Here is a 21,714-nt window from a genome sequence, read left to right on the forward strand (position 1 = left end):
TGGGAGACCTACACAGTACTGGTCATAATGTTATGCCTCATCAGTTTATGTAAGCCGTCTTAATTATCCTTATACTTAACCTTCAACTTTATTGTCCCCAAATAAATCTGTCATCCAGGTGAAACACAGATGACTGATTATCACTACCCTTAGCTAAGTGCTTAGCATTTGAACACTTACTATGATCTGTTTTTCTTCCCCTGCAAGCAATAAGTGATCAGTACAATTAAAAAGATGAAAATCTAACCTAATTATATCAGCACCAGTTGTTTGATGGCGGTTTGTGGTAGCAGTTATCCGGCGAGTTTGACACTTGCCTAATCTGTTTTTCTTTGTGCAAGACATTTTAGGTTAAGGTTCCCTTTTTTATGATCTGTGGGTTCCAGGAAAAGTTGGCAATCCCTTATCCCCTGTTTTCTTTCCAAACCAAAATTGGGAAAACTTGGAATGAAACATTCCTGCCTCGGAGTCATTTTGTTTGTCTTGTGTGCAGTATGTGCCTGGCTGCCTGCTGCAGCGTTTTAGATTAAGGCTTTAGATAAAAGCTTATCTCTAAAAAGAAAAAGGAAACAAGTGAAAAGTAATTTTACAGTACATGAAAGAGACTCATTTTGCATTTAGAGATCCATGTGAAGCAAGTTATACTTCACACTGCTCTCCAGCTGGTTCTGCTTGGCTACAAAGTCCAGAAACAGCTCGGTGACCTTTGAAGTTTTTGTGCTGCAGCAATGTGACAAATTAATCATGATGAGATGTCACCTCCGAGCTAGAAATAAAGCTGATGTACTGTGATTATATAGACTGCAGTCTAGGAAAGTACAGAACTTAGAAAAACAGACGTCTCTAGACATGTTTAGTCTTTTATTGGTAAATATGGAGGGAGCACTGACTATTGTGGTGGAAATTCCATTTGGAAAATAACGAATCAGAACACTCCGGTCTCTTTGTGTGTTTAATTCAGCATCTGCAGCTGGGCTCATTGCACAGACAAAGCACCAAACATTGAGAGTGGCAAAGGAGCCTGCAGACTGTAATCTGGATTGTTGAGGCCCCTCTAGTGGTGGGGAATAGTGTTGATGTACAGTATATTGATGAGGTACATGTTGGACTCACTGATTATAGAGCAAATAATAATAGATTTTGTTTTTTAACCTTCTCTCTCGTTTTCTTTTTTGGCCATACAGGCCTCTATTTTTTCCAGAGGCTCTGAAGATGTAGAAATGTGACAAAAAAAAAGTGAGATGAACGGGGGCATGACGTGTAACAAATATGTCTGGCGGAAACAAATCTAGAAACTACTAATTACACGTATATTTAAGAAGACGTAAATCAAAAGATTTTATGTGCAAATTGTGTACAAACTATACAGGTGACATCCTTGTAAGCCTAGGATTGTTATCAATATGACATTTCCACAGCAAGATTCTGACTTGTGATAGCAGGAAACAGAAAACATAACCAAATTATTCTGCTCCGTTAAAAATGCCAGTGAGCAGTGAGCCAGCACGCACAGTAACAAGACCTGATGAAGTCATTCGTTTTATTATCTGTGTTTATTACTGCGGCTGATTAGACGTCCAATGAGGTTGGGTGGAGCTACGCTGAGAATTATATGATGCCAGAAACAATCATTGTAGGAAGTATAGAAAAGCTACCAGAGAACATTGGCAGGCAAGCCCAGTTTATCCAAATTTACATTTGAATTTTTTTTTCCATTCAAGTATTTCCTGTGCAGTCTACAACGTATCCAGCAGTCACTGTAAAGGTTGTGTAAGCTAACATTTAAACACTTTTGTTTCTATTCTCACGTTATTTTAGGGTTACATCATATTTTCCTTTCATTTCATTTTCTTTTACTGTTAGTGTCGTCATGCATTTTAATCACTGTATTAGATTTAGAAAAATGTCATCTCATCTGATCTTATCAAGTGATATTTTATATTCAGTACAGCTGAAGATATTCAGTGCAAACAGAGGCATTTGGATCCTTTTGAAGGGTTTCAAGAAGGAAATGTCAGCATCTAAAAAGTTATTTTCGCAATAACATCACAGTTGATTTGTGAGATTAGGTTAAATAAAAAAAACAAAGCAAAAAACGCTTCCTTCATAATATTTATTCTTAAAAATGAGTAAGCAGACAGTTCATGTGTCCTGTGAATACCAAATGTGCAGACCAGTACAGAACAGTAAACACCCTTCATTATATTTCTATAACAAGATCTTTTGAGCATATCAAAAGTCACAACAAAAGACGTGTTCTTTTCATGACATCAACTCAATGTTGCTCATCTTGAGAAATAGACAAGAGGTTTTTTAGAAAGATGTAAAAATGTACATCAACATGATCAGTGTTAAACAGCAGGCTATAATTTCTGATGCACACGACTATCAGCTTGCACAAACATCAGTGAGGAGGTGATAAAGTCCTAATGCAACCACACCGGAGGGATTGGTCACATGTTTAAGAGGACGTCACAGCTTAAACAGGAGGAGCTTCGGTCGCTAAACACTTCCTCTATTTCCCTCATTTCCTACTCCGTCACACACTTTCTCAGCTCATCAATTCCTTAATGCTTCCCCTGCTTTCTTTGCCTCCTCCTGAAAAACTGTAAGAGAATTTTTCATTCCCTCAGATGCTTTCCTCTGATTGCATTTTCATCAGGAAACAAGGACACAGGAAAGAAAAGAAGGGAAGGGAAGGGAAAGACGTGGACAAAGCAAGGAAGGGTGGAAGGACAACTTCATTCGAGTGCTGATGAGGATGAGGCTGTAATGGACAATGAGACCAGCTCACTGCCTCCTACCACAATTACATTTGATAAGAGGAACAGACTGTGCTTTCACCCCTGCACTGGCTCCGAGAGCAAAATTAGAAGATGTATTTTTGGGAGGTTTGCCGTGTCAGACGAGAGGCCAAAGAAATTCAAATCAATAGCGAGACTATTGCCTGAAGCATATGTGTGAAACGCATCACGGTTTCGCGACTGGAACTGTGTCACTGTTCAAGCCTTGCGTGTGATGAAAAGAAGCAGATAGAGCAGTGGAAATAATTGAAAGAGGCAGACAAACAGAGATTGAAGATGAGAAGGGAGGACAGCGGGAGGAAAGAGGGAAGAGGACAAGGGGAAAGAATAAAAGGATGAGGAGAAGAAGACAGATGAGGTTTGAAATGCTCGTCTGATGGCCGTCCATCTTCTCCTCTACGGGCGGAGCAGGAAATAAAAAGGCAGGGTTGGAAGCACATCAGTCTGTCACTCTCTGTTAGGATCAGCATAATTACTGTGAAATGACAGATATCCATGACTTATAGGAGGGCGGCTAGAGGAGAGAGGTTTGTAGTTAGACTCAGCCCGCGAGTCACACACGGCTATTTGGAGCTGTGTGGAAATCTGTAGCTCAGACTAAGAAATGAAAGATTTCTGTAACTTAGGGGTCCAGGGTTTCCATACTGTAAACCCTGGACCCTTTTTTTTAAAACATTTTCTGTAAACCTTCTAAGCAGAGACATTTAGTTAGAAAAAATGGCACCACAGAGATCTGCAAAACCCAGAACCTGTGCTAATATGATGAATAATTACCTAATAATATACTTTTCTCACATTCAGTAAGCAGTGTTTTTACTCACTGGACGTAAACATATAAGAAATACCGAAGGCCCTCACAGTTGCAGCTTTACACGCGGTTTACATGCAGGGGTATTAGTACCCTCCTATAGTCTCAGTTCTAAAATATACTGCAAAAAACCTTCTTAACACACAAAACTATGTAGCTCCAAGCTGCTACATCTTAGATAGTCACATTTGGGTACCTAGTACTTAATAGAGAGGTACAGCACTTTGCCAATACGTGTACAGTGTAAGCATTATGTAACACAACACACTGACGTTGTTCTAAAGGCACAGAAACGAGTGTGACCAGTACTGACAAGGTACCAGGACGGGCTTTAACCATATAATAATGAAGGTCTTAAAACGGAATTTAAAGTATTAACTGTTAGAAAAGAAAGAAACAGCTGCTTTGTCAAAATGTTAAATGAAAATAAAAAAAAAGTGTTACTTAAAGTGTGTGCAAAACAGAAGTGGACTACATAATCACGTGATACCTTTTCACTTTTTTTCTTTTTTTATATATATAAAACAAAAATAACACTCCAAGTCATTTGTTTCGTTTTCTGGTTTTTGATGGTAAGGTTGACGTGTTTTTTTGTCGTTGGACAGCAGGAAGCCTGGTGGGTCTGTCAGGTGGTCGGTTAGAAATGTGTCTCCTTCTCTGAGATGGTGGATATCTTCCCATCAGCCTTAAGTTTTGCATCATTGGCAGCATAAGGACTGAGGGTGGAGAGTTTCCCTCTCATCTTCAGGTCTGGGCTGGGGGTGGTGAGCTTCTTTATTCTCTGCAGAGAGCAGGACAAATACAGGACAGAGGTGACCTCTCATTCCCCAGTAGGTCATAGTTAGGGAATAAATAGAAAACAGAACGTTTAAAGTGAAATGTCTGTACCAGTACATGATTGAATGAGGATTACTTTGTTCAATAACATAAACTGTCCACATGATATGACAAAAAACAAAGTATGTTGTCCTTAACCCTGATGAATTGCAAAATTACCAGCAACTTGCTAAACAACCTGTCTATACATTATCCCTTACGTATACCATGCTCACTTGATTCCCACATCTCAACTAATTTTGTTCTCTGCATGTTTATCATGAATCAGATATGCAAAAACACACAGGGATTCAACTGATCTTCTCATCCAAGAAACCTGCAATAACAGTCCTGGGAAAGTCAGAGAATGCTACCAAACAAAATGTACCAACAAATTCTTCTGCACAACTTATGCTGCAGAACAAACTAAAGACCTCACAATAGAAAATAGCAAATATGAGTGAATGTGTGAATGGCTGACAGAGAATAAACTGAAAAAGAAAAGCCTAATGCTTAGTTTAGATAGGAGAGGACAAACATCCAGGCTGCCGCCAGAGTTGGCTGGAGGTCTTTAATTCTACTTAAACCAGGCATGAAAGAGCAAATACTACACACTGTAAGAAATAATGTCATAATGAAGTAGACGGCAGTGAAATAACAATGTACATGTTTTTACCTCTGAGAAGGTGCCTGGAGTCTTCCAGATCATCCAGATCATCCCCAGAGGAATGCAAACCATGGAGGACATGGCCATGAACCAGCCAATGCCGTAGCCCCAGTCTGGGTAGGTGTACACGTTGTTGTACTTCAGCGGTTTGTATTTAATCAGGAAGAAGAGGAAAATACCCTGCAGCAGAAAAAGACAGAAAAGACACATTATGTTTGCAAATGTTATTATTTAGACAGTGAGAAGGAAAAGCCTGTAGTTTTTTGTTGCATATTACTTGCAGTACTAAATTTAACGGAATGTAGTGCAAATGTGTAGCATTTCATTGTCTCTCTGAAATCCAAGTATCGACAAAATATTTTTTCTTGCACTGGTCCACGGAGATTGGCTCGCTTCACGGCTATATAACACAAAATTGTATTTGTAGGAATCCAACAACTAGCCAACTTGTCGACAGTTTTCATCAGTTGGACTCACAGCACAGATGCCCGGGGTCAGGATCATCCAGCACCATTTGATGAAAAAGACGGGTTTGTAGCCAATCATGTCCTCAATATTTTGGTAGAATCTGTCACTTCCTGAAACACAAATAGGCGTCACTCAGAGTTTCTCCATGCATCATCAAGATAATGATGTACTTGATGCCTCTTGACAGGTTGTGGCTGCTTAAACAGAGCTGTTGATTTCATATGAATAAAGTTTGGACTGATATTTTATATCAAGAGAATAGCAATTCTGCTGTGCTTCATGCCAAATACTAAAATATAACTGTATATATCATCAAATTGTTTTACTTAATAACGTGTCCAAATATCTAAATACATAAATGAAAGAAACACGCATGTTCACAGTAGAGGACAACACCATCAGCTGGAAAAGGCTCATTATTCTATTGCTAGACAACTAACAAACTGTCTGCTATAAAGTTCTTGTTGTCAATTAAAATATGCAACGTTAATGCTGCATGTGTTTGTGACCATTCTCCAGCAGAGGGCAGAGGAGAAATATTATTGCAATGAGGAGGATAAAAGCAGGTACTAGGGGTTTGTGCCAGTTTTCTCAGCTCAAGTGTGCGACGGTTGTTCAGCTGACAAAAAACAAGTTGTTGTAATCTGCAGTGGCAAGAGCGAATAAAGTGAGAAACTGTCAACAGCGCTTTGTGATTTCTTCTTTCAAGACTCTTATCTTACCGTACACCCAGCCGATACATATGGACTCAAATATGGCCACAAACAGCAAACACATCCCGCTGGCAGCGTAGGCGTCAAACAGCTGGAAGACGTACATCCCTCCCTGATAGGACAAGACAGGTGTCAGTTCTCTGTCATGAGCGTCAGGCGCAGGTGGATACATCAAATATGAAATACATCACGTGTGTTTGATTAGGCATGGCAAGGACTGATAGAAGGACTCAAAGGACTCATAAGAAACGAAAATGGAATTAGGATTTGTCCCGAGACTATTATAGTCTATCAGGAGATTCAAATTATCACCAATGCAGGTTGTTGTAAAAGAAAGAAAGTATGCAGTCCTAATGTCCTAATTCAGGGGTCTTCGGAACAAGGACCCCAAACTGATGGAGAGATTAAGTAGGGACCCTCTACCTACTTTATGTGTTCTATATTAAACTCAGTATAGTGCTACTTATAAATATACAGTTTATTATCATATTAAGCTATCCCTTATCCCTTCACTAAAATACGTTGGATTCATGTTAATGTGTATTTAAAGTTTTAAAATTTGTGGGGGAAAATTAAAAAAATATATAAAAAATGTCCAGTCAGCCAAAGATTTTGCAGTACGCCACAGACCCCCTGTTGAAGACCTGTGTCCTACTTCAATTAAAACCCCAAATGCTCATTGGATAGTGTTCAATCAGTCTCTGATACACTGAGAAGCACCACATTTGTTATGGTGGTTTTATGTGATCCCTGAACAGGTTTTGCTTTAGCTTTTTCATCTTAATCACTTTCTTGTCAAGAGAAAATAAATACCACTGAACAGTAATGTGAAAGTGCCTCCACCAGCTGCTTATCTAGCTTCTGCTGGAGCTCCACTTACTTACACCTCTGACATTCACTAATTAACACCGTACATGTTGTTTTTTATTCATTTTAATAAATACCAACTTTAGTTCAGCTTTAATATGACCGATCAGATAGAGAGTCAGTGGTATTTCCCTCTAAAAAGCATCGCCTGTTTCAGAGCCTTAACATTTTATCATCCACTCTACCTACCATGCCTCCACTCAAGACAACTCATCTGTTCTTTCCGCCACTAAAAGGTTCATCATAAATAAAATCTCACATGAATCTTAGAGTACGGTTACATCACCGCTCTAAACCTCAAATAAACATCCAAGAATACTATCAAAACTTAAGAGTATGTTTCAGTCAAGTACTGGAGTAAACTCCCAGAAGACCTCTTGACCCGTATTAGTTCCAGGCCACTTGTGCCATTTTTGTCCATTGTGGTTCTTTCTCAGATGAAAGTGTCTGAGGCCGGGTGGGAGATAAGTAAAATAAGAGAAAAGGTATACATAGTGTGGGCAAGGAGCAGTGACAAACAGAAGTGAAGAAAAAAGACAAAGTGCAGTACTCTAGTACTGTATTAACATCTGCACCATGTTTCATTATCACCATAAAGCAGAGATTTATTAGAGAGACTACGGTAGGTTTACTGGGGTTCAGGGAATATAGAGGTATGAAAAGCTTTTGATGGAACAGTAGAACAATAGAGGGACCAGTTTCTCCTCCATTACTACAACACAGAGACGAAAGATCTGTTTTTTTTTTCTTGGCCAGGCTTCAAGGACTGGAAACAGACTGGCAAAGCAAAGGGACCTCACCGTCATCCCAAATTATGACCCATGACAAATATCAATGGATTCTGAAATGAAATGTTTGGTTCATTGTTTGAGGCCTAAATGAAGTCATTCAATAGTTTGAAATCTACCTTTTTGGCTAGGTGTAAATATTTCCCCTTCCAAGGAATAACAACAATTTACCTGTCTAAGACTGATGATAATGATGATGATGATGATGGTGATGGTGGTGGTGATGATGATGATGGTGGTGATGATGATGAAGGTGATGATGATGAAGGTGGTGATGATGATGGTGAGGACCAAATAAAATTAAAAACATTATTTGAAGGGGAAAAAACCTATAGAAATGTATATAATTTGAAATTTTGCATAGTAGTAAATAATCATTTTCTGTCTGTCATTATTGAGTCCTTCAGTGGAAAGCCACTTAATTACAGGTCATATGTTTAAAATTCACAGCATTTACAACATGAAGTATGAATGTATAATCAGTATAAAATACTAAATATATCAATGCTTCCACTTAGGTTGATGGATATGTATTTGGCAATACATTGTCAAAACAGCACACGGCTGAAAAACTCAACCTTCAACTGATGTAAGTGCATCTGAGTCTTACTTCTGTACACATGATGAGTCCTATGAAGAAGGAGACTATGGACATGCCAAGAATCAGCAGCTCTCGCCGGTAGCCTCTCCTGAAGGTCTCTGGGTACATGTCCACCACAGCAGTCACTAAACTCTCCACACACACAAACTGGAAACAGGAAACAGGAACGCATTATATCAATTTAAAATACGGACACAGCTGTTTTTATTTGCGTCATACAAGGTGGGATGGAATGCTTCTTTCCTAATTCATTTACCTTTCTTACTTATTTTGTACAAGAACACGCATAAAATGTAGTCGAAAAACTGTTGTGACTGTCGCGGACTAAACATCTGGATCTTTTAGTTTGTCTGGTCTTAGGTCCCAGCTAGTCTTCAGGTTTGACCCAAGCCTGACTGCTACTCATCATTCTTAGTATGCACACACTGATACTCACCTGACTGTCATACTGATACTCACCTGACTGTCCAGGCCAAGGAAGATCAGCATCATGAAGAAGAGACAAGCCCAAAGTGGAGACAGGGGCATCATGGTGACAGCCTTAGGGTATGCAATGAATGCAAGGCCGGGACCTGCATGACAAAAAAACAATCATAATACTTGGACTTTACTTCTGGACTCAAGACAAAGGTGCAATAGTAATCCACAATTTGGGCTGCAAGGATTCCCTTCCTTAATATTTTGTGCATTAGCTGATACCGAACAAACCACATGAGTCCTAATTTCATTTTAACTTTTTCACTCTTTGAATTTGCATAAACAATATTTTTTGGTGTAGATTGATAGTTAAAAATTAAAGCTGTATCTATTTTAAATTAAATTTACAACACAATGTGCGCAAAAAGTGAAGGGCTCTTGAATCCATTATGCGACTGAGAATTGGTGGTGTGCCACGGCATAATTTAGCACCCTCATTTGGTGATAATACATTCCATGGAGACGCATTATCTTAACCATTAGGCCCTGTCCTTACTGTGCTCCAAGACAAACATTTTAAATCTCTTGCTCTGTCACATTCACTAAATCATTCATACTGACTTGAATAAATCATAATGTGGTAGTCTAAGAGGCTGAGTGAAGAGTGTGGAGTTTATCCAATTTTGCACAGTATGATGGCTCAGAACATGAAAACCTTAAAGAGGGTGCTCACGGTATAGTAGCATATAGTCTCATTGGTTTATGAAGTTGGAACCAATTAAGATGTTATTTCTCTCACCAGATTCTGCCACAGCCTCTATGGGGACATTTTGTTCATAGGCCATGAAGCCCAGCACAGAGAAGATGGCAAAACCTGCCACAAAGCTGGTGCCGCTGTTGAGACAACACAGCATGATGCAGTCCCTGAGGAGCAAGACAGAGAGAAACAGATCACACTTACTGTAGGAGCTGACACTGGACCTGACACTACAAGCAACACAGACAATGAGACTCGTGTCATGCACGGACATGTTGTGTAATAAACTAAAATGCGACATTACCAGAGGTGCTGGTTTAATAATTGTCATCTTATTTTTTTCAACAGGTGGCTCCTGTTATATAAAAATATGCCACTAATCTAAACCTTACCTGTAGCAGTTATTGTTGTATGCGTTATAACTTCCAAGAGCAGTGAGACAGCCCAAGCAGATGGCATAGGAGAAGAAGATTTGGGTTCCTGCATCCACCCATACCTAATGTAAAGCGGGCATAGGCCGTTAGCATAGGTTCTCTAGACATGAGAGATGCTCAGAAGAGCTGAGGTCACATTCAGTTTCATACTCACGTCCTTGCCCAGTCACTTCCGGGTTATTTATTGGCCTGATCAACTTTAATGGACAGTCAGTGCACAAAGAGGCCAAAATTCAGATACAATCTAATGTTCTGACCTATGACCGAAGCCCTCTCTGGATGACACTGTGGTTAAATGTTATGCATCTTCACATCCAGGGCGTCCACTGTCCACTCTTATTTAGATTTTTCCTTAAACTTTTACTAATTAAAGTTTAAATGAGTAGAATATGCTTTCCCATTTACAAGAGATTATCATGTTATATCAAGAGGCAATCTTTTTTTAAATTAATTCTCAAATCATTGTTACCCTTCATCCACTTCTCCATTATCTCATTGACTATAGTGATTTTATGGCTCAGCTTGACTGACTTCTTTCCCTTCTGAGAGGCACATAGTGGAGGAGCATGAATCATTGATTTACATCCTAAAAGTAGCTACAAAGTCAAAACATGCACCTTACGTTTCACTTTGTTCCTTTCTACTGTTAAAATGTGTAGAGCAATGGTGTACTACAAGGACTCAACATATTGTGTCTTTCTGATTCTAACGATTAGTGGTAATTTAGTGGTATAGCATGAAGGATGAAGGATCATTTTGTTCATTGATGTTATATTCTACTTCTTCAATAGACGGAATGACAATCTAACAGCTAACAGCTCATTAACAGATCATTCTGTACAACATTTTCTTTAGAAACGATGAAATAAATTCTTAAATTTCTTATGCACTTTTATGGTCACGAATTTTCCTACACACAGAGCTGAAGGGAAATACACAACTTTGCGCACTGGAAGAAATACATCTGAGGAGTTTTAATGTAACCTTTATATAACTTTCTGTTTCACAGCCAGTCCTATTATTTAGGTGTGTTTGGACATCAGTATTTGCTTCACCAAATACATGGATTTACACTCGTCAGATTCTTCACCAAGACAACAGTAAAATGTGCATTATAAAACTAGTTTGTAGTGCAATACAGGACCCCAGAACCCACAGGATAGCATGGGGCGCTACCGAATTCAAACCTAATGCAGCATGGCTCTTTGAAAACTCTCTCACATCACCATTCAGCCACTAATCTCATTTCCCCACCGAAAAACAATTAACAAATGCAAGGTCTTTGCTCCCTCCTGGGAGTAACCACGGTAACTTCTGTGACCTCACAAACACAGGACTGTTCCTGTGGAAGAACAGGCCTTTCTCTCCTAATGTTCATTAATGTTCCCTTTAGTTCACCCTCGGCTGATGGCCGCACAGTGCAGGGAAACCTTAAAGGCCCGGGCGCAGAGAGAATCACTTGTTGATGTTGTGCCTAATTTGGCGGGCTTGTGTTTGGTTATGTTGAGACTGTGGCTCCAGGAAACTTTTCTACTGTGTGAAAGCTGGATGACATTAGCCGTAAGATAGTGTTCTTGTAATGTAAATGTACCACTCTTTGTGCTCCTCACGTCCTCCTCCATTTATGGATGAGATGCATAGGTGCAGGATTTATGTGAACTTCAGCAGCAAGACGTTTGACTTAAGGGAACCTGGTTCATTTCACTTGCCATTTTACTTTTTAAAATTTTATCTTTACTTAACAATGATTATATTTCATATGCTATGGTCCAAAAAACACAAATGTAAGTTGTATACATCCAAAATACATTTAACACATGGTTAACACGTGGTTCTCTAAAGCATGAGTTTAGCTCAAGTTTGTTCAACAACAACAAAGCGAGTCTCACTCTCTATCCTCCTCCTACTATCAGTGTTACAGAAACGTGACCCTGGAAAAAGAGATGGTTGACGGGTCAAACAGAGGAGCTACATAGAAAAGTTGGAATGAGTGGCTATAGGGGGCGGTTTTAAAGGGTATTGAGGGAAAAAAATTAAATGCAGAAAGAAAAGTAATGTAGACTTTTGTACAGTTTTCTTTAGTTCTGCCAATGACAGTAAGATAAATAAGTTATATTTCTCCAGTCAAAGTCTGTAAGTTGATTATCCTCCCTCAAAACTTTCTCAACCGATGTCACTGATCAACCCTGGCTGCTGTAAATAAGCTAAAGGATAAAGAAGCAAACACATGTGTCCAGTTTCACTGTCTGGAAAGGAACAAGTGTGCATGAGAGTGTGAGAAGTGTAAAGAGGAAGGGTGAAGCACAGTGCGGGGTGGAGGGTGACGAGGAGGGAATGGAGAAAGAAAGAGAGAGAAGGGAGAATGGAGAAGGCATGATGAAGATCAGGGGTTTAAAAAGAGAGGGCAACACCCAGCCACACACACTCCACACAGCTTGGTGAACAGAACAGAGCCCTGATTGTGCCGGAGGAAGCTAATTTAACACTGGTGTCAGAAGTAATGTCCTCTGCCAAAGAAGCAGCACTTCTATATCACTCTCCTTCACTCCCCCTGTGTTGCTGTTTGCGTCTTTGTTGGTCTGTCCTTTTTTCTCAGTCTGAAGCTGTGACATTACTACACTGAAAGATACAACCATTATTTCTCCATACAGCTGGGAGGCCTATTTGAATAGTGTTTAATTTGATATTTAAATAAAATTCTATGTAGGAACAAAGGAATATTAAGTGAAAAATAATTATTTTTGTTCCTAAATGTACTGGTACCAATGTGAAACTTCTTTATCTATAAATATGCAATGATACCGCATGTTCCTAACACCTTTCCTCACCAACAAGTAGTGTGAAAGAGACTGGCTCGTCTCTCTGCGCAGACACAGGCTGACTGAATTTCCAATTAATTATGAGGCAGCAAAGTTTCCTTGTTATCACATTCGTAGCATCTCACCCCATGGACCGGCTGTTGCCATAAAGTGTGCACAACATGTGTGCAGACCGGATAGGAGTGATCCAAATGGAGCTTGCTGGATGGAGAATAGCTTCCTAAAATGTGCAGGTTTCAAGACAGCTGCCAACTTTGCAAGCGTGAAAATATTACCCAGAACGAAACATGAAAGACTGTATAATTCAATGCAACCATCATCTGCATATGGTAAATATTTTGTTTGATATTTATTTTATATGCAGCTTCCTTTTTCATTCTCATCTTCTATAACCGTTATGCTCTCAACTATAATCTCCTTGTAACTGTCACATTATGGGAGCAAGTGCATCAAAACAGTTTCCCTGAAGAGATTAATAAAGCATTCTGATGATGAGAAAACACACTTATTTCAGATGTAAGTCATGTGCTCCCGCTATCTTCTTCAAATCTGACGTCCTGAGTTCTTCGACAAAACTTCCTTCCCTTAGTGTATCATTGTCAAATCTATCTATTTTCTGATCTGTTCTCTCTCACACTAAAACTCTACATCTATCTCATTTCACGTTGTCATGACGCCCCATCTGCTGAGTTGTTGCCTAGCGACCCAAGCTGTCTGCCTTTTCCAGACAAGGTCAAGAAATTTCCGTTTTTGGTGTGTGTGTGTGTGTGTGTGTGTGTGTGTGTGTGTGTGTGTGTGTCTTTTCTCCATCTGTATGAATCATATGTTAATGCGGCACCTCTATTAGCCTCACATCCTGATCTTTCAACCCTGCAGGGTCTCAGAGCTCACTCTTCAGCTGACATTGACCATCTCATCACCAGCCGGAAGTGTCAACCTATATTATATTATAGTATCACAGTTGTACCACTGCCAATAAGACTGGATTGTGTAGAATTACATGAAAGTGGTCAAATTATGGTCATGTGAGAGGTAGCTTTTAATGATGGGTAGTGTTTGCTCTATAGGTGCTCAAATAAATGGTTTAACATGTTATAGGCACGGTACAGTACATGTATAGTGATAGGTGTAAAACGCACTCATCATGCATCCCAGTTACTGTAACAACAACACCACCTGTCCCTCTGGCAGCTACTCAGCTCCAAACAGGTGGTTTGTGAGATGAAGTGTAAATTCATTCCCATGAGTGTATTCAGTCCTCCTGCTTTACCTTGGTATCTCCTGCATTTTAAAGGTGAGCTGGCTAAATAGTGCACATCAATTGATCAAATGAACATTATGCTACCACAAGTTGCCACTGAGACATACCAAACATAACAAAAGAAGGGGATGTAAAAGGTAATACAAACAATATAAATGCAGCAGAGTCTGGATTGAATGCTTTAAAGGTGACTGCACACCGATGAGTTTTTTATTTCAAAACATTCAAGTAAAGCTGGACCACTATGAAACTGAGGCAGTAACACCTCGACGTGGCACAAATGCTTAAATAACAACATCTGTTACTTTGATTCTCATCTACGCTGACTAGCTGAAGACTGGTGCAATGCGTCCAGACCTACCTGAGGGTCAGAGAGACGTGAAATGTCCGGGTAGAGGTAGAACTTGATGCCGTCATATGCGCCGGGCAGTGTCACTCCTCTGACCAGCAGGACCAACAACATGACATAAGGGAAGGTAGCCGTCACATACACAACCTGGGGAAAGAAACGTGCATATACAAATGTTAAATCCTATATAGATTAAAGTAACACAGGATGAACAATGAGCCACTGTTGGAACTTGCAGCAGTAGTTTCTTAGATTACCTGATATATAACTGGTAGATACGATGTGTTTAAAAGTGAAGCTGTGCGAAATGAGAAAAATCCAAAACAACAGTGGCCACGTGCTATCCGCAAATAACTGCAGACCTCCGAGACCCAATGGTGAGAAGACATGACAGTAATCTAATAACAGCTCATGCCCAGACAGGAAGAGGGAGGAAAGTGACAAGTAAGATAAACGGGGAAGATAAACCAGTTTGTGTTTGCAACAACAATATATCCGATGTCGAGATCGTATACAAATTCTCGCTTTTGTCTTGTTTTTGACTTTGCACTGTTTTGCTTCTTACAATGCTACTTAGCCAGCAAGAGCATAAATATTGATTCGTTTAGGAGCTTGGTAATGTAGATCTTGCTTTTAGCAATTATCAATATTGCAGGTATTTATAGTTCTGTGTGTACCTTCTATACAGTAGCAAACACATGCAAACTAACGTTCTTTTTTATTAAACTATTGAGGTTTTACAGAATTGCACTCTACATCTTAGGACTCTTAGAAACCCAGTGAACAAAGACTCTGGCCTCTTGGAAGGCAGAGGCGGGCAACATACATCCCCTGGCTTTTTGGCACTCAGTCAAAGTCCAATTGAGGACAGAACAGGACAGAACAGAGCCAGGCCAGGAGACTGAAAAGAAAAGAGGGCTCCTCTGGCCCTGTCTCTTAAACAGGAGAAGCCCAGAGGAGTGATGCTGGCAGTGTGGGAAAATGTGCCTGTCTTTAAAGCGCGCACAGAAGTGCATGACTACACACGCACGCAAACGGACACACACTCAACTTCATTCACAACCTAGAAGTGGGTGTGCACATACTACAGACACAAATAAAACGGACCATTCACAAATACTGGCGTAAAAACGAGCTCATGCACAAAGCACCAATCACCCCGGTCACATTACTGTACTAGCGCATGCGGCATTTTCATGAACCAACACTCTTTTTGAATCTGATGTGGCAAACGTCTCCACAGAAGTTTGGTTCACTGTTAGAGCATGGAGCAGTGGTTAAACAGACCTTTTAATCACTCAGAAACTGGAAGATATTCTTCTTGACTGAAGAGCTAGAAATAAATGAAATCCTAACCAAGGAGTTGTCTAAACACTAAGCAACTATCACACTTAATTGGGCCCATTTTAAGATCTGTTAATCCTAGCGTGGCCTGCAGAGAAAGTGTGGGAAAATTAGTTTCCTGCAAAGGACTTCCCTCCTTTTAATTTGTCAAATAAAACGATTACTCATGCTAAACCTCTGCTCCCTTGTTCTCCCCATCTCTCTGGAGACGAGAAGGACAATATTCAATCTCTCCATGAACTCTTGATACGCCACATGGTCCTTCCCGCTCACCACGGGAAAACATTTAAGCCGCCACAAATTTACTGGTCAGACTAGTCCGAGCCTCGCTGTAAATCTAACGGGAGGGCTTAAATGTGAGAATGGCTGGCAAACATGGCCTACAAAAGCAAACAGCTTAGCAGAGTCGGAACTGAATGGGCAGGAGGGTCTGTAGAATAGAAAGCACCTCTCTTGCAGCGAGCGAGCTGTGGTTAATTTCTCATAGCAGGACAGAGAGGCAGAGGGAGGCAGCAGAGGCGGAGGCTATACTCTGCATGCTCCTCATGAACACTCTCCTTTCCTCCAGTGAATACAGGAATCAATCTTGGACCGGCTGCTAAAGCTCAGCCATGAAGAAGCATTCTCCCCTCTTGCTTCACAACCAAACAAAAGACACTTCATGGAGATATAGGCATTGCCGCCTAGATTTTTTTTTTTTTTTTTTTTTAGCCATCATGTAGCATGTGAACCCATTAATTTTTTCCTCACACACCTCTCCTCTTTTCTGTCTTTCTTCCCTCTCTCTCTACTTATTCTGGCTCAATGAATTGGTGAGGGGGGTTTTAAGGGCTGCTGAGCACCGAGAGCAAGGTGCACAGTCTTTACTCTCCTAAAGGCTTCTAGAAGAGACTCAAGGAAAGGCTTCAAATGGAAAGTTGTGAAAGGAGGAAAGGTAGAAGTGGGTGGAGCAGACACCCCTTTCATGTGGACTTTGTGTGCCCTCCTGTGAGAGAGTTGTTTTGAAGACAAGAAGGGAAAAGTGCTTCGTCTTGGCTGTTTCAGTGGCTAAGCCCATAATTAAAACTGCACCAATGAACGGACACTAGCAGAAACCGCAAAGCAGCATGCTCGCACACATTCCAGCGTGCTTACACGTCTGTATAGATGCAGCGTTACACAGACAACTTTCACATTCGTCGGGTGACATGATACCCTAATGCCTGTACACATGCACACACACCAGTAAAGGTAAATTGCTCAGCCTCACCTTGCCAGTTGATTTGGGTCCCTTCCAGATGCAGAAGTAGCAGATGAACCAGGCCAGGGCCAGACACATGGCCAGCTCCCAGCGTATCCACCCCATGTGCTCGATACCATCTGATATCTTCAGCACTCGGCGTCTGATTTAGCCCAGAGGACACAATTCTTACAGGCAATTTCATTTAATTCATTATCTTTTGTGAGATAAGCAGAAGCCTTTGTAAACACTTGGTGGAGCAGTGTGCGATTCATACACACGCACGCACACACACACACACACACACATATATATACGTACACACACACACCCGACTAGGCTGTCGTGTGGTGGTTCACTTCAAAAAAGCACTAATGGTGTAATGATTGATGGAGGACATCCTTGTGAGTGAGAAACTTTGCATCTCTTGTTGATGGAATGTGTGGACAAATCTACACAACAGGGGGAGATGGAGATGGAGAGATGGGCGTAGTATACTGGAGATGACGTGGTTCAGCACCTGCCTATATCAACCGGCTGGGACACATCCAGTCTTCTCCACTAGACGGAGAATCATCATTACTGTGTCCGTATAATGGTCGGGAGTAAACATAAGGAACACCAACTATCACCACCTTAATCCACTTGATACCAGTACTGCCACCTCACTTTGCTGAAACAGCTCTCATTGAAAAGGTGCATGGCTGCCATTTAAATGACTGGGTGCCACTGATTATGGTATGCTCATCCCAGCTCGTAAATCCTAGACAGTTGACAATTAGAAAACCTTAAAAGGTAAACCTTAAAATTCTGGTGGCTCCCTGGTTCCACATTACTGTGTGTTATAGTGTCTAGATTGGTGTTATCAGAAACAATGACAGCGTAGCATGTCAGCAGGCGTGAATCGAGAGTGTGTTTCCTGTTTGTTAAAGCACAGCCAGGCAACAGCATTGATGGAGGATGAGAAGCGGGAGTCAGAGAGCTACATGGTGCTGCCAAATCTTAGCCACCGAGTTCATCCCCAGGGCTCCCGACCAGCCATTGATCAACGTGACATGTTCTTGGTGGCCGTCCACAGACGAGGTCCAACACAGCCCCCGCTGTGTCCTCATGGTCAGCCGACGGGGCAATATGCGAACACTAAGGTGTGCAAATATGTGGGTCCTCAGATGTATGTAAAGTGGTTTAATAAGTGTGCAGTGTGTCAATACTACATATGTTAGTAGTTACAGTCTATTTTCCCCCATATTCATTAAAATAGGTGTGAACCACACCTATTTTATTGATTATATTTTTACAAAATGAATTCCAAATGGGGAAAAACGTCCTCCGAGACTTTACATCACCATTCATTTTGAATAAAGATCCAATATTAACATGGGATAATATATATTTTTAATTACCATATAAAGACCCAGTCGGACGGAAAAATACAGGTTGAATTGCTCTGATGTTTGTTTATACTGTATATACTTCAAAACAGTCTGTCTTGGCATAAACTGAACAGTGTGGTCAGTTACTATTTTTGCCAACTGCATGGTGGTTGGCTCTTTGGCCATGTTAGGTTTAGGTTGTGTTCATATTTCTGGCTCAAATCTGACGTCTTCTTTGCAGTCGTCACTTAATTTTGATTCTGATGCAAGACAACAGGCGTCACTCTGGATTTAACTGTTAATATGTCAATGTCCAGTTTAAGGTTCGTAATCAGGTTGCAAATTGACCCGGCAGTGTAAACACAGCTATTGGCAGTGAGACAGGAAGTGTGGTCAGCATTGCACCCTGACATGGCCTGATCTGCTGCCACACACACGGCTCTAGCTGGGAGACAGCTGGCCCACCAGGGCCTGCTGACACACAAATATGAAAAGGGCTGACTAATTATTTGGGGTAAGGTTAGGGGGGTGAGTAAAACAGTCTGGAGCTGTCAGTGGCTCAGCCTTTCGGCAATACGGAAAAAAATGACATTAAGTAAGGATGCGACAGCCTGAATGGAAAGAACCTAGAGGACATTAATGTGGCTAATCATGTTACTATTATAATACATTATGTAATGTGGATTTGCGTACACACACACAAACACAAATGTGACAGACATGACAGTGATGTGACTTAAAATAAAAGTGTACTCACTCCCAGAACTCAATGACTGGAGAAGTGGCGTTGGGGTTTGTGATGTTGGTGCTGTTTTCTCCATAATAGTCCACACAGTTTTCTGTAAATACACAACAGCTTTTTTTAATTTGTTGGAAGCATCTTTGGAGTAAAAGTGTAAATATACTTTCAAACATGAAAACCTAGCAGGTATTGTATGTTTTATGCTTATTTGTTGCTACAAGTAGTGCTTGCTTTCATATCCAGAGCTCTCTCTCTTCTTCTACCTGTGTTCCAGTAGTGCCCGCAGGCAGCCCACGGCAGCTCTGTGGTAAAACAGTTGAAGAGGTAGAAAATGGCCCAGGCTAGGATCACTACATAGTACACGTTGAGATGAGCTTCAATCACCTGCGTTGCATAGCCGATACCTGGAAAAAGGAAGAGTAAGAAATGATTACTGATACCTTCAAAGCTGCATCGTTTGAGGAGGTGATTCAATTTTGTGTATGTCAATGTCTATTTGTTCATCAAAATTCCACGCAAAACTAAAAATGAGGACACACAGCGAATGTTGTCTCACCCTCAAACAGTGGACAGACTTTCCTCCAGCAGGTGATACCTCCCTCGCTGGTGAACTGACCCAGGGCGGTCTCCAGGAAAAACACAGGGATACCACAGCACACGAAGAAGATGACATATGGAACGAAGAACGCACCTTTAAGGAAAAGAAAAAAAAGCAGAACGTAAATGTATGTGATGACATAAAAACAACAGGTATGAGAGTTCAAAGATCAATTCTGATTACTTTCAGATGAATTCAGATAAATTGAGATGACAGTCCTCATTATGCTGGAGTCAAACTGCAGAATGACCTTTTCAGGCCATGAGGCAGATCCATACTGTGCAGTGTAATGAAGCCTAATGAGCCTCAAATATTGACCTTATTGTGCATAATTGATGATACAATAAAGGACACCATATTTTAAAAGTCCTCATGTCTTTTTAATCTTAATAAAGGAGAAGTTGTTTATCCTGCTCCCATAAAATAAACTTGTTGATAAATTGTTGTTCACTGTGGCTTGTACGTTTTAAAAACTGCAGCTTAAGTATGCTGGGTCTACTTTCCCTGCACAGGAAGTTTAAAATATTAAAAACTTTCTATCCCCTAATAATTTGTTAACAGGTTATGTCCATCCTACTGTCTCAAACAAAGGGAACCTTGCCTCCTCCATTCTTGTAGCAGAGGTAAGGAAACCTCCAGACGTTGCCCAGTCCAATGATCTCTCCAGCCACAGACAGGACGAACTCAATCTTGTTGTTCCAGTGGCCCCTCTCATTGTACTCCCTGTTGTCTAGACTGGAGCTGGACCCTTCCGGGTCTCTACCGTCCTCTGGTTTACCGTTTATAACGGGCCCGCTCTTCTCAGCTGTCATGACGCTCCAGCAGCCCGCTGAGAGACAACAAAACCCGAAGACAAAAGATCAAAAAAGTTGACTTCACAATCAGAACTTTAAATGGACTCAGTTGTTCATGCAGTTTGAGCCTTTCCCAGGTTATCTGAATCTGAATGTCGGTCCAATTAACGCAAAACCACGCCCATCTGATTCAGTTCAGACTTCAGACTGTGTGAAGGTTCAAATGACAGCAGTCTCATTAATTTTTGAAGATTACGCAGCTACATGGCACCGCTGAAGAATCAACTGTAATACCTAATTAACTTGAAACCTCATTAAATGTGTTTAAGCTAACGTCTTCTTTCTCTTAATGTCTCTTTAATATCAATACAGCATGGAGAAAACTTGACACGGAAAGTGACATTGTGCGTAAAAATCAATTAACACAATCTTTAACAAGTACTTACTGAATATAAGTTAACAGCAGAAGTTAAAACACGTACCAGGCACAAAGAAAAGTCTAAGTGAAAAACAGAAATGATCACGCAAACAGAAATGGAAGTCGCTCTACTTACCAGTGTGCTATGAACAGTGGCTAACCTCCTTTTGGCTCCGGCGACGATGCGCACTAACAATTGCCTTTACAAAAACACAGGGACGGTTAAGCCTGAACAGGGGGGTGAAAAGACGAGAGAGGGGGGAAAAGAGGAAAAACAATCTGGATCCGCGTTGAGTGAGGTGGTTTGGTTGGGTCTCTCGTCTATATAAAGGAAGATCCGAGACGTGGCAGAGTGACGGTAGATCTTGCACCAGGCGATGGATAACCTGCGACTGCGCTCCCACTCTCCAAGCGGTCCACTCTCAAGCGCCTCTACTTGGAAAAGAGCCATCTGGTAACCAACCTAGCACTCACATCAGCGTTACCACGGCACAGAGAGAACAGGGTGGCGTGGGGAGACGGGTAAAACACGAGGAAAAAAAATAAAAGTTGGAGATGTTCGGGCAAATAATATTGGCTTATAATATGAGTTATAATACGATCAGACTTTTAAAATCCACTATGTTGAATTAGTTTTGTAAACTCATGACCCGGGGG

General features: G+C 40.8%; 1 protein-coding gene across 1 annotated transcript; it reads right to left on the minus strand.

The window, feature by feature from the left end:
* Positions 1–2,099: 2,099 nt before the first annotated feature.
* slc6a11b (solute carrier family 6 member 11b) lies at positions 2,100–21,496 on the minus strand. Its single transcript, XM_047583712.1, has 15 exons — positions 21,194–21,496; positions 20,447–20,674; positions 19,804–19,938; positions 19,511–19,651; positions 19,263–19,344; positions 17,163–17,295; positions 14,582–14,716; positions 10,099–10,202; positions 9,749–9,873; positions 8,992–9,104; positions 8,542–8,679; positions 6,286–6,388; positions 5,573–5,673; positions 5,105–5,275; positions 2,100–4,393 (listed from the first exon to the last, which is right to left on the minus strand). The coding sequence occupies exons 2-15, from the start codon at positions 20,655–20,657 to the stop codon at positions 4,250–4,252; spliced, it is 1,836 nt and encodes a 611-aa protein (XP_047439668.1). The 5' UTR covers positions 20,658–20,674; positions 21,194–21,496; the 3' UTR covers positions 2,100–4,249.
* Positions 21,497–21,714: the final 218 nt, after the last annotated feature.

The sequence above is a fragment of the Mugil cephalus genome, chromosome 4, assembly GCF_022458985.1.
Source record: "Mugil cephalus isolate CIBA_MC_2020 chromosome 4, CIBA_Mcephalus_1.1, whole genome shotgun sequence".
NCBI lineage: Eukaryota > Metazoa > Chordata > Actinopteri > Mugiliformes > Mugilidae > Mugil > Mugil cephalus.